General features: G+C 41.4%; 1 protein-coding gene across 1 annotated transcript in view; it reads right to left on the bottom strand.

Moving 5' to 3' along the window:
• Positions 1-19,272, bottom strand: part of ZZEF1 (zinc finger ZZ-type and EF-hand domain containing 1) — a 293,759-nt gene that overhangs the window by 262,113 nt on the left and 12,374 nt on the right. The window contains exon 2 of the mRNA XM_089655409.1: positions 10,449-10,593. Coding sequence (XP_089511535.1) covers positions 10,449-10,593 — 145 coding nt within the window. The remainder of the gene's footprint in view (positions 1-10,448; positions 10,594-19,272) is intronic.

Below are 19,272 nucleotides of genomic sequence, written 5' to 3'. Positions count from 1 at the left end.
GAATAACATTGATGTGTATCTTGTAATTAGGTCCTTCTTTATATAACCATTATAGAGCGGACTCCATAATCCTTGTTAATGTCTCTAGATGTCTTGTTAATATATAGCAAATACTACGGTCAATGCTTTTAGCTTTGCAGTAGGGTTTTGTTAGATTGTGATTAATTCTGCCTTCTGACTGGGCGTCATATGACGTCCTGTCAGAAGGAGCAGCTCAAGCGGCCGTGGGTCTTGAGAGACCTCTTTACTTTTACCCATCATGACATGATTCATGTGTAACACCTTTTTATAGGCCATCAGTTGACACTGAACCAGATGATAATAATTTGCAATGACAAGGGGCAGGATTGCTTTCTAATTACTGATAGATTTTAGTTGGTATTTTGGCTTTCCATGCCTTCCATGGACCTAGCTTTCTTTGTGTGTTTAATACTTTTTCCCTGCGTCATTCCATTTTATTACATATAATTTCTAAACTTTGTTTTGGTTTATTTGTTTGTATGGTTTGCACGGGTTGTTACCGACATGTGGTGAAAATTTTATGTCAATAGCACCTTTAGAAATATATTTACTGTGAAAAATGGTGACGTGTTCAATACTTATTTTACCAGCTGTATATAGTGCCAACAGTTTGTGCAACGTCAGGGCAGACAGTATGGTTACAATACAATTCAATACAGGAGGAATCAGAGGGCCCTGCTTGTTATAGCTTATAATCTAAAAGCAAGGGGCAAATGATACAAAAGGTAATAACTGGGGGATGAGCTGATGCAGAAAATAAAAGTACAGGTCTTCGCACCGGACGTTTGACTCAGAACCCACAGCTGATCTTGCACAAATTCTTTTATTTTTACTCTAAACTTTACACCTCATTGTCTACAACCAAGGCAGCGATTTTTTTGGGGTTTTTTCTGTACGCGATATTCCTCTTCCTTGGGTAGCAAGAGGCCACATTGAGGTAATGGAAATAGAATTTACAGAAGTGGAAGAAGCAACTATCAAGATCCTCAATCCAGCAAAGGCACTGGGCCTGGATGGTTTCTGGGGCCATTACTACAGAAAGTTCTCAGAGATTCTGCAACCTCATCCATGTTCCTTTTTTAATGACATACGATGAGGTACTCCTCTTTCTCAACATGAAAATAACACATTTATTCATGTATTACCTAAACCCAGCAAGCATCATGGCAATTGTGCAAACCATCGGCCCATCTCGCTTATAAACATAGATCTTAAAATAATCACTAAAATATTGGTGAATCTGCAGGATACTTTCCTCTCTAAATACATACATCCTGATCAGGTGACATTCGTCACAAATAGGCAGGCACCCGATCAAACCAGACAGTTGGTAGATATTATTTCAGCCTTAAAGTGGTTCTAAAGGATCAAGGTTTTTTACCTTCACGCATTCTGTGCATAAAGGCAAAAAACCTGTGTGCAGCATCCCCAGCCCCCCTAATACTTACCTAAGCCCCTCTCGATCCAGTGATGTGCACTGGAGTCTCAGCTATCCCGGGACTCCCTCTTCTCATTAGCTGAGACAGAAGCAGGAGCCATTGGCTCTCACTGCTGTCAATCACAGCCAGTGAACCATTGAGAAGAGAGAGGGGGTGGGGCCCAATCGTGGCTCCATGTGTGAATGGACACACAGAGCAGTGGGTCCCCCTAAAGCAAGCTGCTTGCTGTGGGGGCATCTGACAGGAGGGAGGGGCCAGGAGTGCCGGCAGGGGACCCGAGAGAAGGAGGGTTGGGCTGCTCTGTGCAAAACTACTGAACAGCAGGTAAGAATAGACATGTTTGTTATTTTTCTTTTAAAAATTAAGCCTTTGGAATCACTTTAAAATCCAACTGGTATAGTGGGGAAGAAGGAAAGGCATGCTATTATCCCTTCACCTGCACAAGGCCTACAATGGGATTATCTCTTTTACATTCTGGAACAATATGGCTTTGGCCTGAACTCCCTTAAAATACGAACCGGTGGCTTGGTTGTCGGTCAAGGGGTATTGCTCGGATTATATTTACATTTGGCCCTAGAGCCCCTAGCAGCTAAACTTGGCTGCAATCCTGATATTCAGGGCATCACCTGTGGGGACCAGGAACATAAATGTGCTCTATTTGCGGATGACCTACTATTGCGATTTTCTTCCCTTATCACTTCTATTCCCAATCTATACTAAGTCCTGTGGCACTTCACGTTCGTCTCTTGACTTTGTTTATTGTGCTATTGCAAGATAGAATGTATCCAGAGATTGATTTTTATACCGATTTTGCCACACGTTTTCAAATTGCTTTTGTACTTCTTTCAAATATGTAATAAAAATTATTGGAAAAGAAAAGTACAGTTATTAGAAAGGGGTATGATAGGCCTCTCTGAAGAGAAGGGTTTTCAGGGATCATCATAAAGTAGACTAGGGTAGGGAATTCCATAGGCTGGAAGAGGCTCTGGAAAAGTCCTGGATGCGAGCATGTTAGGAGGTGACAAGGGAGCTAGAAAGCAGGTCATCTTGGGAGGAATGAAGAGAACGATTTGGTTAGTATTTTAATACTAGGTTAGGGATGTGGCTGGGGGCCAAACTGTGGATGGCTCTGTAAATTGTTATTGGTATTTTGAATTTAATCTAATTTGTTGGGTGAGCGGAAGCCAGTGGAGGGATTGGCAGAGAGGAGTAGCAGACAATGAATGGTTGGTAAGTTGGAAGAGTCTGGCAGCAGCATTCATGATGGATTGAAGAGGGGATAGCCTATGTAGAGGTAAGCCAATTAGGAAGAAGGTGCAGCAGTCGAGAAGAGAGATGACCAAGGATTGATTTAGAAACTTTGTGTAGCCTTTGGTTAGGAAGCTGAAAATTTTGGAGCTGTTGCATAGGTTGAGGTGGAAAGCTTTGGACAGTGATAGGATGTTGGGCCGAAAGGATAGTTCAGAGTGCAGGATAACATCTAGCACGAGTTGATAGTTGTGCCATCAATCAAGTCATAGGAAAAGGCATGCAGGGGAGGAAATATTATAAACTTGGTTTTGGATAGACTGAGTCTGAGGAAGTGGTGTGACATCCAGGCTGATATATCGGTTAGTAAATTAGTGAGGCATGTGGAGACTGATGGAGTAAGCTATGAGGTGGAGAGATAGATTTGGGTGTCATCATCATAGAAATGGTACTGGAAGGAGGCTATCAACTGACCCAGAGAGGAAGTGTAGATCGAGAAGAGTACAGTCACACAGACCAAAGGAGAGGAGGTTTTTTTCCCACAGAGTGGTCCACTCTGTCAAAGGCAGCAGAGAGGTCCAGGAGTAGAACTACAGAATGCGGTCTATTGGTTTTAGTTGTTCGTAGATCATTTGTGAATTTTAGAGGAGCAATTTTTGTGGAATGTTGAGGGCGAAATGCAGACTGAAGAGGATCAAGAAGGTTATTTTCAGTGAGATGGTCACTCAGTCAGTTGTAGAGTAAATGCTCAAGGAGTTTGGAGAAAAAAAGGGAGCAAGGAGATGGGGCATAGGTTAAGATTGGTGGGGTCCAATGCAGGCTTTTTAGATATGGAGGTGACTAGTGCATGATTTAGAGTTGGGGAAGATGCCAGAAGAGAGGAAGGGATTGAAGATGTGAGTTAGAGAGCGTACAATAGATCCAGAGGGTGACCGTAGCAATTGTGAGGGAACAGGGTCCAGAGGGCAGGTGGTTAACTGGGCATTAGAAAAAAAGTTTAGCAACCTCTTCTATAGTAGCAGGGTTGAATAAGGGGAAATAATGAGTATATCTGTGGACAATGTGATAACAATTTTATACTTTATGGGTTTAATGACATTTTAAACCTTGTATTGGGGGGTGCCCAGTGCAAGAGTAGATTCCATTTATTTCCTGGACCTGGGCTTTAAAAAAGTGATGCACTGATATAACCGCTGAAAATTATCAGCCAAAAATAGGGTTATCTGTGTTTTGCCGACAGGAAAAAAAGAAAAAGAAAAAAAAAGCTGCTGATAATTGACTTTATTGCAAAATCGTGTCCCACTGACTTCAATGCAAAATCACGTCCCATTGACTTGAATGCAAAACCACCTCTATTTAAGTTTTTTAATTTTATATATATTTCATTCTATTTTCTGTCCAATTTTTGTGGGTTACTTTCAAAAGATATTTTACATTACTGGATTGTATTTTTTAAATTCATATTCATTTAGATTCATGATATTAATCAGTCGAATACAATTATCTATAAAAAATATCATATTTAAAAACACTGTCCATTTTGGTTTCAGTTTTCGGCATCCTGAATTTCCGGTTTCAGTCCAGAATTTTAATTTCAATGCACCACTAACTAAAATAATAGTTGAAATTGCAATATTTAATTCCATTAAAAAAAACAACCCCCAAACAATTTAGCTGCAAAATTATTTAGGAAGTGTAACATATTGATTGAAGAACAACTGAGGACACATTTACTATTAGGCCTCTTCCGCGCAACTGTTCAGCTGCATTCACTGGATTCCAGTGGCAAGCATCAGTATTGATAAAGTGTTAACAGGTTGACAGCAGTTGTTGCCATCCTCATGAAGCGGCACACTAAGTGGTTACCTGTGGCTAGGGACAGATGTCCAAGCCTGGACAGAGTCAGATGCATCCAAGCTTGGACATCCATCCTAACCTTAGGTAACCACTTAGCGTGTGGCTACATGAAAACAGTGAGAGCCGCTATCAACCTGTCAATAGATTGTACATGCTGAGCAGCTGCCGCTATTCACATGCACCTGTCACTCCTGCAGCAAGAATCTACAGATTCTTGCAGCTGTAAACTGGTATGCGGTTAAATGGGTGTGCAAAGGCGATCTTATTTTTTGTCATACGTAAACCACCGGTGGACCACAGAGAAGAAGCAAGAGGGTTATGTGAGGCTCAAAAAAACCCACGAGTTTGACATACCTGCTGTAAGGCATAAGATGATGGTGCAGATATGGGGCCCAAAGGTGTTAAAAATATTCTGCAGAATAAAAAAAAATACAAAAAAAAACCCCACACACTGTGTACTGCAGAGGAAAGTGCAAGCTATGCAACTAAAATATTCAGCAATTTAGGCATCAAAAAATGGCTGTGTACGTTCATACACAAGCAGAGAGTTTCAGCCAGAGTACAGCGTGATATACTAGGAAAGTGACAAAGCAGTTTAGAACTGGCCACAAAAAAAAAACCCCAAGCACAAACCTGGAGACACATTTCAATATGCAAACATTGTGTTCCTGCTATCATCACTAAAGGCAGGGAATCTGATCACCAAGAGACCAGCCAACACAAACAAACCTTGTCACAGACAAATCATGTGACTGTATTCTCCATTAAAAAGTAAGCATCTTAAAGACACGGTGATTTTGGCCTCAAAAGTGACCTGTTGCTAGGAAAAGTTCTCTACAATAGTAATAAGAACAGGCAAAGCAAAAGCAATGTGTGTTTAAAAAAGGATCCTGAATTCAACACCAATATCTGACAAATACCGTAGGTTGATTTTGTGTTGTGCTACAACAGTCATTCATCACTAATACAAACAAATAATATTAATTAAAGCAATACTGTAAAAACCAAGGGCAATGCAAACCAAGCTAAATACATAAGATTAACCTCAGTGTTAATCACATGTCAAAACAAAAGATAGCAAAATATAGACAGCTGCTGTCAAATGAAAATCTTACATTTTCCTCTAAAAGCTGTGCTTGGCTCCACCAAGTCAACTATTGGTCCATGAGGAAAGACTGTACTAGAACCAGGCAGCATGGCAATAGGGCAAAGAGAGTTAATATTTAAAATTCTTTTTACAAAATAATATTCAGTAAATCACTAAAAACTATACTGCTTATTTTTCATCTTAATCCTTACTATTTTATATCATCGAATCTGCAGGGAATTTGTGCCTGAGACCACCAGTAGATACAGGCTGCAAATACCTAAGTGTAGACAAACAGCTGGAGCCTACCTTGTATGTTTTTTAGCTTTGTGTTTTTAATGGTGCATTTTTTGCAGGTGAAAAACACACATCTGTTATGCTGCACTTGGGGTACCATTAACAATAAATGCAAGTGTGAGATGCTTTTTTTGCTCTGCATTTCGCAATCGTGTGCAAAATGAACTGATTTTACGCAGTCCAGAAATGCTATAGCATGAATGCAGCCTTAGACCTCGCGTAATAGGGAAAGCAGCAGGCTCACTCTTGTCGGTGATTATACCCAATGTAGTCACCAACCTACATTCAGATTTAAAACTTTAATAGAATTCTTAACACCTAACTTTCCAACACATTTCAGGCACTTTCAAACACAAATGTATGCAAGAACGTTCCTTATGTTTTGTACCTTAAAATAGGCAAACCATTTAATACACAGTTGAAGTTTACTGTACATTTACTGTTTGCCTGCCAAACAGTAAATGTACAGTATTCTGACACACACACAGCATAGCCAGGCAGGCAAGCGACAATTATTTCCTAGCTCTGCAAGCTTCCCATGTCTCTGCCTCCAGACTGCTCATTGGACAATTAATCCGCATTGTCATCCCTTAGGCATGGAAATGATCCAACAAACAGCAAAGATGAACCAGGGCAGAATAAAACTTAGGCCCGGTTCACACTACAGAAACGCAGTCGTGATTTGTTCCGGATGCGTTTCTGCATGCCCGTTTTTTGATGCATTCCAATGCGGTTTTTTGTGCATTCCAGTTTATCCCCCTCCTCTTTTTCTTCAATTTAAATAGGGACATGTGCGTTTCAGTGCGTTTTTGATGCATTTTACCACGTTCCAGTACAGTTCTGTGCAGAAAAAAATGCAGCATGTTCTACTTTTTTTTCTGCAACTGGAACACACTGGAACTGCAAGCACTGATGTGAACTATGACATTGACAATCATATAACCTACTTTCTGTGTGTTTTGGATACAGAAAAAAAGCAACTGAAACGCATGTAGTGTGAACTGACCCTAAAACCAGAAGTAATTAAAGCTGAACTTCACCTAAAAAAGGGACGTTCTTTATTTCCTACATCCACACCCTCCACCACCACCACTGTTGGATGTGTTTTTTTCTGGAAACGGGTACCTATTTCTAAAAGGTGCCCGCTCCCATTTCTACTTCGTTGGGGAGTGAAAGTTCACATTAACTTTTTTCCTCCAGGACACATCCCAGAAGGCTGCAGGTCCATTTAGAAAGTGCAGCACTACTCACGTATGCATAGTTTGACTGTGAAGCTGCAGGAAGTCACAGCTGGTTTCCCCAAAGCATGATGCCGGCACTGAAGACCCAAAGACCAGCGAAGAACAAGCCCAGGTAATGGGAGCGTTGGATCCCCGGACTGGTTAGTGTGTTTATTAACCACCTTCCGCCCACCCTATAGTACGACGGGCGCAAGGTGGTTCTCTCGTTCTGATAGGACGTCATATGACGTCCTACCATTCTCACTGCGCATGCGCAGCTCAGGGAACACGCAGCGCGGCGATCGCCGGTCCGCTGTGTCACGGAAAGAGCCGAAGATGTCGGCTCGATCATATGATCAGCTGTGTCCAATCACAGCTGATCACATGTAAACACGGAAATGACGGTTATCGGCATTTCTCTCCTCTCGAGCTGTCACGCTGACAGCTCGAGAGGAGAGGAGAGCCTGTAATCGGCTTTCCGCGGAGGGGACATGTACACTGATCATCAGGGCACTGATGATCAGTGTGGCCCCAGAAGTGCCACATCAATGCCACATATCAGTGCATACCAATGCACATCAATTCCACATATCAGTGCCCATCTGAGCTGCCTTTCAATGTCACCCATCAGTGCCACGTATCAATGCCAATCAGTGCCACCTATCAGTGCTGCCAATCAGTGCCACCTATCAGTGCCAGTCAGTGCCATCTATCAGTGCCAGTCAGTGCCATCTATCAGTGCCTGTCAGTGCCGCCTATCAGTGCCAGTCAGTGCCACCTATATGTGTCCATCAGTGCAGCCTATCAGTGCCCATCACTGCAGCCTCATTAGCGCACATCAGTGAAGGAGAAAAATCACTTATTTACAAAATTGTATAACAAAAACTAAGGAAAAACTTTTTTTTTTCAAAATTTTCAGTGGTTTTTGGTTTGTTTAAGAAAAAATAAAAATCCCGGAGGTGAATTAATACCACCAAAAGAAAGCTCTATCTGTCTCAAAAAAATGATAAAAATTTCATATGGGTACAATGTTGCATGACCGCGCAATTGTCATTCAAAGTGTGACAGCGCTGAAAGCTGGAAATTGGCCTGGACAGGAGGGGGGTATAAGTGCCCTGTAGGCTAAATGTCAGCAGCTACAGTATTTTTAGCTGCTGACTTTTAATTTTTGTATAAAACAGCAAATCTCTCTTTAAGCAATATTCCCAGATATGCCAGAGATGTGTGAACCAGAATACAATATTAAAAAATCCGTTAGCAAGTAAAACATTCACACGTTTCAACTGTGTTAACAGCGATTTGCCCAAAATGATACTTTAATGTTCAATATAAAAATTGTTCAAACTCAGACAAAGTTCATTCAAAACAAAAAGAAAGATACCAACACATACAGACAGCATCCATTAGCAGCTGAAAGTAAATGTAAAGTATTTAGAAGCAACATAATCTAGAAGTCTAGTTACCCACCAAACACTTAAACTAAATGCAGACATACACATATAAGGCAGATATACATAAAAAGAAGTACAGCCAGCAAATTTATAAGCATGCACAACAGTGATTATGATCTTGTATCCCAGAAGTGTAAATAATTTCGAGTCTTGCAATAAGACAAATCTAATAAACAATGATGACAAAGAGTTGTGAAAATACAATGTTATAGACACTTTCTAATACAGTTATAACTATGTAAGGTATTAAAACTGTTTTGCCTGTGATTGGGAGGGGGGGCATGGTGACTGAACAAACTACCCAATACAGGCATGCTGTGTGTCTGCACAGTGTTCTGTACCTCTTAATGGCCAGACAAACAATAAAAACTTCTGACGATGCAAGCACAGATCAGTTTCTGTGCTTTATGTGGTCAGTATGGAAGGAAAAAAATGTGACTGGCAGGATTAACCAGGTACTTCAGATGGAAGATAGAGACTATGATTTACAAAATACACAAAAGTGAACATTCACATAATTTAGGGTAACAAACACTTTAGGGCCCCTTTCACAAGAAGCAGGTACACAGCAGGCAGATGACACATCTGTATCTGTTCAGTTTCTGCAGAGAAGACATGGTCAGAGCCTCCTCTGCTCTATGGGTGGCCAGAAGTAAATAGACTCTGCAGTCCTCCACTCCGCTCTGACTAAACAGAAAAGGACATAGTCCTCTCCCATTATTTTTTTTTATTTTATTTTTTTGTAGCAGACCCAAAAGGTAGGCAGGTGTAAATGGACACAAGTCCGTATACACTCCACGGTCCATAGGGATGAATGGACCTTCCAATCTTTCCGCCTGAAAAACTGACAGGTGGAACAGATTGGAATGCCCCTCTAAAATGAAGTCTGAACTTCAGGATTAAAAAGAATACAACTCCGGTGCTCTGGGATGTGGGTAAGCCCTCACCATCCTCACATACAATACAGAACTATTGGTCATGAAATGTACTTGATGACATCAGCACACGGCCGCTGCCTAGAATGCTATTAAGAAGAGGCTTGGGCGACCAGTCGCACACCTTACCCTCCAGCTCTTAACAAGCCTATAACCCTTGCAGTGCAGGAAAGTCCCACTACATCCTTTTTTCTGGTGCCTGGGCTGGTGCTTTAAAAGGAAACCTATGCTGTTGCAAGGGGGGAATAAAAAAGAAAAAAAAAAAAAACAGCCCAATACTTATGATCTCAAGGATTACAGTAAAGAACTGTCATACTGACTCCATTATAAAAAATGTTCTTTTGTTCCACCTCTTGATTGTATTTTGAAAAGTGCACCCAAATATATTTTCATACATCACTGTTCTATGCATAGCTGTACAAATAGGCCCCCTAGTTATGAAGAGTGAAGAAAAGGGTTATAACCTCATTTTGGTTTTTACTGTCGCTTTCTCAGTGCTGCAACAGGAAGCAAGTCTCAAGGATGACAAAAACAGCAGAAAACTGCCAAAAAGTTCTTATCCTTCCATGCTCCACAAACAAACTGCTTTTATGAGCGTTTCTCATCATTTGAAAGGTTCTGTTCACATTCTGTCTTCGTGACAAACATTATAGGAACTGAAATAAATTGGAATGTACTTAGCTATGGAGGCTACTGTCCTGTCATATGCTTGCCATTTGCTAGTCTTTTACAAGATAAGATAAGCCAGCTGCCTGTTGGAAACACCCCCAAAATATTCTCACTTTACTCTCAAATACCCTTAGCTTAAGCCAAATTATAACGTATATTCGTTGGTCCTTCAATAATAACTCACAGTAAAACATGCATAAAAATAGCTTAAGTATCCAGGTTACCTGGTGTGAGAGAGCAGGCTTGCAGCTGTCTGATTACATGACTCAGCTCCCCTTGAAGATTGGCACCACCAGAGGCCTTTATGGCTTCCAACATGCTCTCCAAGTCTACCACCTCATCGCCTTCCGCATCAAACTGTGCAAATGCCTGAAAGAGAAGCCAGTGGTTAATCTCAGAGGGAAAAAATTAGAATATGAATCATGCAGAGCTATACCTACTCCATTACTTTGCAGATGTCAGTGTAATATTAGGAAAATCTTTTCAGTAAAAAAAAACGCAAAGGTCTTGAAATCCACTCTGTTGGTGATACAGCCTATCCACTGTATCTTTGTCTTTTTGTTTTCTTTCTTTTTTACTAACAAATATGATGCAGGAATGTGAACTGGAGAAATAGTTTTTAGATAGTTCTGCCTGTTGAAGTGGTGAAAAAAGTAGGCCACATCCTTTGTTAACTTTATGACAAATCAGTGTTTTAATTCTGCTGCATTCCACTTGCAACAAAATGTGTGAAAATGGGCCAACAGTCATAGAACATCAAATGGAAAACCTTCAGCTACAAATGGTACAATATAAACTATGAATCATTTGCGCATTATTAGTATTATATAGGATTTATATAGTGCCAACAGTTAGCTCTATATAAATATGACATATTAACACATGGGGTCTATTTATAAAGAAATTTGTTGGACAAATGTGAAAAGCATTCGCCCGCCCTTTTCGAATTATAAATGTATTCTTCTAATACAGTGATTTCCTAATTTTCCTCAGCCAATCTAGTGGCCATAATGCAATTTTTCTTGAGATACCTCAGCCAGAAATAAAATAGGACATTGTGGCCACTAGATGAAGCTTATGGTCATATGAAATCGCTGTATTAGTGAAAAAAAAAATATGAATGCCTGTCACATTTGTTAAAATTTTTGTTTTAACAGACCTCTAAGTGTGACATTTGAAAATGAGCAACTGCAAAAGAGCAAGTGACAAAAAAATTACATTAGCAGACGTTACCTTCAGTATAAGCTGAATACCTAAATGATGAGTGCATCAAGAAGTGAAGGCTGAATTCACACTTGTCTGCTCTTTGGCTTGTGTGTTTTTCATTGAAATGACCAGAAACACAAGAAATACTTCATTGTTAAGGGGCGTTACAACGGATTATACATTGTACGTCAAACATACATCAACTTTTCTTACTCTGACGTGCGCTAAATGGTACATTTCCATTTATTTCAATAGACATATATGTGTGCCGATTTTAATAGAATGCATGTGTGTTAAAATGGACAAGTATGAATGTAACCTAGAAAATGTAGTTAAATGGATATGCTAATCTTGGTGCTGAGGGGTTGATTTACTAAAACTGGAGAGTGCAAAATCTGGTACAGCTGTGCATGGTAAGCCAAATATCCTGGCCACACACTTTACAACCTTGTGGAAAGTTTTGGTATATTCTGACAGCTTTTAGGCTGCATTCACACATGGGCGTTTTGATATGTGGGTCGAATCGCAGGTAAAATGAAAAATCACAGCACCACTTGTTGAGGTGCCATTCTTTTTAAACACACCTAAAAGCACAGTGCGGTTCTGCCATGACTGTTGGGCAAAAAACCGCATCACACGAAATGTGTCACCCAAAAGAAGTGCCTAAACTTCTCTTGGGTAACATGATTTGCATGATGCGGATTGCAGAGCGACAGTACCGCACCTGAACACGCAGATCCAAGATTTGTCATTTTAGCAGACGGTTCTGAAATTGCAGGCAGAATCGCGGCGATTCTACCCGCAGATCAAAACACCCATGTGTGAATGCAGCCTTACTGATGATCTGCTACCTATATTTTGTTTTGTAAAACCAGTCATTTGAAACTATAGAACAGATAAAACTGCTGATGGCCAACTGCACTTTAAAGCCAATAAAAGACATTAAAAAAAATTGCCGATAAATTTGCCAAGGCCTTGGATTGGCCTTAACCGCCTCCCGCCCACCATATAGTCCAATGACGGCCTCAAGGCGGTTTTCTCGTTCTGGGAGGACGTCATATGACGACCTCCCATTCTAACCGCGCATGCGCGGCTCCCGAAGCGCTCAGCGTGGCGATCGGCGGTGCGCTGTGTCCCTCGGATACAGCGGATCACCGATCCACGGAAAGAGCCGAAGATGTTGGCTCGGTTATGTGATCAGCTGTGTCCAATCACAGCTGATCACATGTAAACAGGGAAATGCCGGTTATTGGCATTTCTCTCCCCACGAGCTGTCACGCTGACAGCTTGAGAGGAGAGACAATAATCAGCTTTCCGCGGAGGGGACATGTACACAGATCATTAGAGCACTGATGATCAGTGTGCCCTGATGATCTGTGTAGCTCCAGCAGCGCCACCTGTCAGTGTCCATCAGTGCCAGCTCTCAGTGCTCATCCATGCCACCTGCCAGTGCCCATCAGTGCCACATTTCAGTGCCCATCTGAGCTGCCTTTCAGTGTCACCCATCAGTGCCAGTCAGTGCCGCCTATCAGTGCCAGTCAGTGCCGCCTATCAGTGTGCACCAGTGCGCATCAGTGCCGCCTATCGGTGCCCGTCAGTGCTTCCTATCAGTGCCACCTAACAGTGCCAGTCAGTGCCACCTAACAGTGCCAGTCAGTGCCACCTAACAGTGCCAGTCAGTGCCACCTAACAGTGCCAGTCAGTGCCGCCTAACAGTGCCATATATGAGTGCTGCCTTTCAGTGCCCATCAGTGATGCCTGTCAATACCCATGAGTGCCACCTACCAGTGCCTCCTCATCAGTGCCCATCAGTGCCACCTATCAGTGTCCATCAGTGCAGCCTATCAGTGTCCATCAGTGCAGCCTCATTAGCACACATCAGTGAAGAAGAAAAATCACTTTTTTACAAAATTTTATAACAAAAACTAAGAAAAAACTTTTTTTTTCAAACTTTTCAGTGGTTTTTGGTTTAAGAAAAAATAAAAAGCCCAGAGGTGATTAAATACCACCAAAATAAAGCTCTATCTGTCACAAAAAAAATTTAAAAATTTCATACGGGTACAGTGTTGCATGACCGCGCAATTGTCATTCAAAGTGCAACAGCGCTGAAAGCTGGAAATTGGCCTGGGCAGGAAGGGGGTATAAGTGCCCTGTATGCAAGCGGTTAAAGTAGTTGTAAAGGTTTAAGGTTTTTATCTTCATGCAGTCTATGAAGGTAAAAAACATTCTGTGTGCAGCAGCCACTTAAGCAAATACTTAAATGGGCCCAAGAGCAGTGGCTCTCTAGGGACTCTTCCTCCTCATTGGCTGAGAGAGCAGCAGGAGCCATTGGCTCCCACTACTGTCAATCACAGCTAATGACCTAGTAAGAGCAGGGGCGGGGCCGAGCTGCGCTGGTGTGTGCAGTGGCTCAGAAGCCACCACAGCAAGCAGCTTGCTATGTGGGCAGCCACTCAGGCTCACTCCCGGCACTCAGCAGAGGAAGGGGCCAGGACTGCCAGAAGGGCACTCTAATAGAGGAGGGTCGGGTCTGCTCTGTGCAAAACCACTGCACAGAGCAGGTAAGTATGATGTTTGTTTTTTTTCTTTTTAAATATCCCTTTAATATAATTTTAATGATTTCCAATTCCATCTCTGGTTTAATGTCTATAAGATGATAAAAAAAGAAAAAAGCAAGAAATATTTACACTTTGGTTCTAAAAGGAAGCTACGGTAAGGAATGAATGGCCAGCTACAGGATGTTTTGGCAACACTGTTTATTTTCTTACAGTGCCTAAGACTATTAATTTTGAACATAAAACAAAAACCATAAAAATAAATATAGAACGCAGCTGTGAATAATAATGATCAATATTCAAAGAAAAACAAAGCTCCAACGAAAAGATGCATTACACATCAAGTTCTTGGGATTGCTCTCTCCAAAGAATGGTACAGTATTGATGTTGTGTGGAAAAAAAAGCTCAGCAGTTCTCTGGAGCTGCCCGCTACTGTCAAATCTCAGCAACATATGTCAAGAATGTAAAACTAAATAGGAAACGACAAAACACTGACTGGAAATGAGTCAACAGTTTCATGACCTGTCCTGAAAACAGACTGCCAAATCAATCCCAAACATACATTGTTAATACGATATTGGCCCCCATTTACACTACAGTGTTCTTCTGTTCATTACCCATTATTTCACATGGCTGGTTTGTGAGGCCGCCAAATTCCTGCAGCAAAAATCTGCAGATTCTCGCTGCTGGAATGATTGGGTTATGTGATTTGGAGTGGCCAATCTGCCCATTTAAACTAATGGTGGCCTGACAGCAACCATTGCTGAATGCATGTAACCACACACAGAGCGATAGGCTCCGGTTGTGGACAGATGTCCGAGCATGGACGCAGTCAGCTCCAGATCACATAACCCAGTCATTCCAGCAGCAAGAATCCGCAGTTTCTTGGGACAGGAATCTGAGGGCTGCAACAAACCAGCTGTGTGAAAGGGGACCAATTGTGACTGTTCACACTTATATACTTAGTTGTCCTACACTCTACACCAAACCATTATTTTTTAGCATATTCTGATGTTATTGACCCCACAGACTTCAAAGAGAATGCCTGTAAACATGTCATAAGGCAATTTCACACCTAAATTCCTTTCCGCCTATAGAACTGCCCTCCTCCTCTCAGCAAAGCAAATTTCTGAAGCTTGATACACATGCAAAAAAGAAAAAAAACTCCTGAATTATGGCCAAGAAACACCTGTAAAAAAAACGAGAAACACCTGTAATACGCCCGAGGATAAAAAAAACTCTTCAAAATCACCAGGAATATGCTGTGCTACGGTGTGTTAAAATGTTTAGTTCTGTTGAACTCTGGAAGCTTAATGTAGTATACTAAGGCACACTATAAGGAGAAAGTCATCTATAAGGGCCCAGTCACGCCTTGGCTTATTACCTGTTATCATTAGTGGTGCACCGAAATGAAAATTCTGTGTCAAAAAACAAAACCGACTCCTCTGAACCTTGGTCTGGGTGTCACACTGGGGATGACTCCCCTGGTGTGGGTGTCAGGATGGGAATGACTGGTTTTTGGGGCTCAGTGTGGATGAAACCTGGGAACAGCACACATACCCCGTATGGGGGTCCGGCTCCACTCCCCCTTCCAACCTCCCTCACTCACCAGTCAGTGTCCTGGCTGAGCAGTGCACTCTCCAACAGCACAGAACGACCTCCTCCTGCACCCTTGACTACCCTTCTCCTCACACCAAAGGCGATCCCAAGGTCCAACCAGAGCCCACAGCCCGCTTCCAGTGAGTGCTATGATATTATGGAGGCTGCGCAGCATCCCCAGCCTGACCAAAAAGGAAAATAACAAAGAGGTCTAGACAGCCCTGACTGACAGCGGCCAGCTGCCAATCACTAGCAGATTCGAACGACCCCAGCCAATCAGATAGCGGGACGGCCAAGATAGCGTGGCTCAGGCTGCCTGGAAAGTCCAATCAGTGAGCAGCTGGCTGCTAACCATACACAATAAAGGCAGGCCCGAACACTAAGTTTGAAGGCGAGGCAGGGCTAACCCGGTAGCATCAGGTTTTCTATTTTCGGTGGCCATTATCAACACATTTTTTTCTATCGGCAAAACACCGGCAACCCTGTTTTCTTCAACAGTCGATATTATTGGTGCATCCCTAGTTATCACGCATTTCGTTAAGGAAGCCAATTCAAATTAGTGAGCTAGCAATGCACCAAAACATTAAAACAGCCAGGCACCATTCTTGGCCACATGTTACAATCTGATGGTAAACAAAGGATCAAAAAGAAGCTAAAGGACATACCTACAGAGAGATTATGCAAAAACCTATGTAGTACAAGGGCTTGCCTGCCTGGATACAAATGGAATTTACTATAAATGCATACCCTCACAGTACATAGGTTTGGTAACTCTAAAGAAGATTTTTCAGATTGTAACATTTCTGGCCAGTCTTTAGTGAACCAGACTGTGAATGTGTAATAATTCACTGCACTGGGCATGCCAGAAATAAAACAAGCAGAAGAGAGGATCACTTTATCTAGTGGGCACTTATACACAGCTCTATATATAGAAAAGATCACAGCACATCAAAAATGTAAAAGGTGGGAGAAGTAGTCTCACAATGGTATGTGGGGAACAAGATTCTGCATTGTACGATGCTTCCACTACTCACTTAGAGGAGCCCAACACAGACACTCGCATCTCCAACTCCCCCAGAAGACCTGGAAAACAGGAGCTGAAGAAATACTCTGAAGCAGAGGGATCCCTGGGGCAACCCAATCTGAAAAAAACTGTGCTCCTGAATACAATCTTAGATCGGCACCAAAATACAGATATCACATTGAATGGAAACATGAACAATCACTCAATTCACTCTGTCCAAAGGTGGTGATCATCCCACTGGGGGCATATCCCCAGCCATCTCCCAGGGTGCTCATTATACAGATTTTGCTCAGTTGTCTCCCCAGACACCAACTACTTGGTCTTTTAACCTGCTACTATAAATCCCCTCATATCATTACTGTGTACAGACTGGATTATTTGGGGGAATATGCTGCCCCCAATGGGGTACATTAGCATATGCATTATTCAGATTTTAAAGTGATTGTAAACATCAGACATATGAACAAAACATATGCTTCCATACTGTGTACTGGCCTCTATCCAACGCAGTGATTGTGATTTCTCTGTGCTGCCCAGTTCCTCTGCTATCTGCAGGAGTCATTTCTGACAGCTTTTTCAGACACCAAGAGATGAAGAGGTGGAGAAGAACTCCAGCATACAGCCTGTGATTCATATCCTTAGCTCTGGGTGTTCTTTGTGTACTATGTGAAGGGGAAGGGGTGTCCCTTCCCTCCACTCACAGCTCGGAGCTGTCCTCACTGAGATCTGCAGTGTGATTCCCCAGATAACCAAAACAACAATCTATAGGTTATGCTTTTGATCAAGTTAGATGCCCATCATTTAGGGTAGTGGTTTCCAAACTGCAGTCCTTTGCTTGCTTTTATCCAGTCCTTGGGGCATTTTTCCCCCCTCTGTCAGTAACCGTGGGGCATAGTTCCTGCCACTGGCACCGATAATGGGGCTCTACTCCTCCCACTGACACCAATGGTGGCACACTATTCCTCCTACTAAAACCAACAATGGGACACTATTCCTCCCTTATACGTCCCCCTAAAAGAGAAACTCAAAGACACACTCATACTCCTCACTAACTCACACTTCTCAACCTTGATTCAGAAAGTCCATTAAGTGCGTGACGCAGTAAATCCATACAAAAGTATTCCATGCTGAAGGAGGACAGACTCCAAGAACTTGCACATATCTTATGCTACACATCTAAAGCTCAGCTGGCTTTACATTGGCAAATCTTTTATGAATATGGATGGACAGGTAGATCAGAGGGTAAATAATAAGTATATGCGAGCGCACATGAGAATAAATAGCCGCTAAGCACTCAAGGTAACCAAAAACCTCAAATAATCAAGATAAAGTAATGTGCAGCGCTAAAATCAATAAGATATAAAAGGTACATAAAAAACATCAAAATGAATTTAGAAATGTTCATAAAGTGACTATCAGTGCTCATAGAAATCCTGCGTTCTTCTATAATTCGGTGCTTGTGCAATCAGGTGTGGGAGAAATGCGCACTCACCGGAACGCATAATAAAATGCGCGTTAATATATTAATCGTTCTGATCTCGATGCTTACCATCTACAAGCACAAAATTTAAAACATAAATTTCTTGAGCAAGGATATTGCAAACAGAATCTGGATGATACAATTAGGGCAGTAGCCAAAACGGATAGGGCTGACCTGTTGAAAGATAAGGAGAAACAAAACCGGACCCAGATCTGTCCCTTTATAACCACATACTCTACACAACATAAGGCCGTGATCCGGATTATTAACAAAAATTGGAACATTTTACAGACTGATCCCATTCTCTCTAAGATTTTACCAGAAAAACCAGAAATTATTTTTAGAAAAGCCACTGCCCTGCGTCACCGTATAGCCCTGAATGTTATTAACCCTCCAGAAACTCTCTTTCTTCTCTAATCTCAATGGATTCTTCCCATATAATAAATGCATCATTTGCACAGTGAGTAAAGGTAGAAAACATAAAAAACCTACTTTTAATTCACAAATGACAGGGAAGTCCTATAATATTGAAAAATGCATTACATGTAATAGTAAGTACATTGTTTATCTTTTGGAATGCCCTTGCAAGCTCCAGTATGTGGGATGCACTACCAGGCGCCTACGTGATAGACTCAGAGAGCATGTCAGCAATATCAAAAAAGGCTATAGGGAGCATTCTGACATTTTTTATTGCCTTTTTATCCCTTTTTTACTATATTGCTATTAGTTAACGATTTCCTCCATTTATGTCATTCATGAGATCAGTCTATTATCATCATGATTCTTAATATATATATATATATATATTTTTTTTTTTTTTTAGCATTAATAGTGTTTTTATTCATACATATTTTTTATTATTATTTTTTTTATTATTTTATTATCATATAAAGAATTTTTTATCTTTATCTATTTTGTTGATACTTCAAGTATAATACGGTTATTAATTTTATCAGAGTATATTATTGTGTATTGGTTTTTATTTTTATTTTTTTGTAAAGGGACTAAACTTTTTCCGTGGAACATAATCACATCTAGACACATAATCAAAGTCCTTCTTCACAGGGATAAATTTGCCTGTTGCTGCTTTACTATAGTGGTATTTTAATTGATATTCTATACCTGTTTTGAATCTGATCGTTTCCAAACTCCTTTCCCCGTTGAACAGCTTCTGACACTGACAG

Source organism: Staurois parvus, unplaced genomic scaffold (assembly GCF_062004578.1).
Source record: "Staurois parvus isolate SC_StPar_1 unplaced genomic scaffold, SC_StPar_1.0 ptg000839l, whole genome shotgun sequence".
In the NCBI taxonomy this organism is placed as follows: domain Eukaryota; kingdom Metazoa; phylum Chordata; class Amphibia; order Anura; family Ranidae; genus Staurois; species Staurois parvus.
This window is presented reverse-complemented; position numbering and strand designations above follow the sequence as displayed.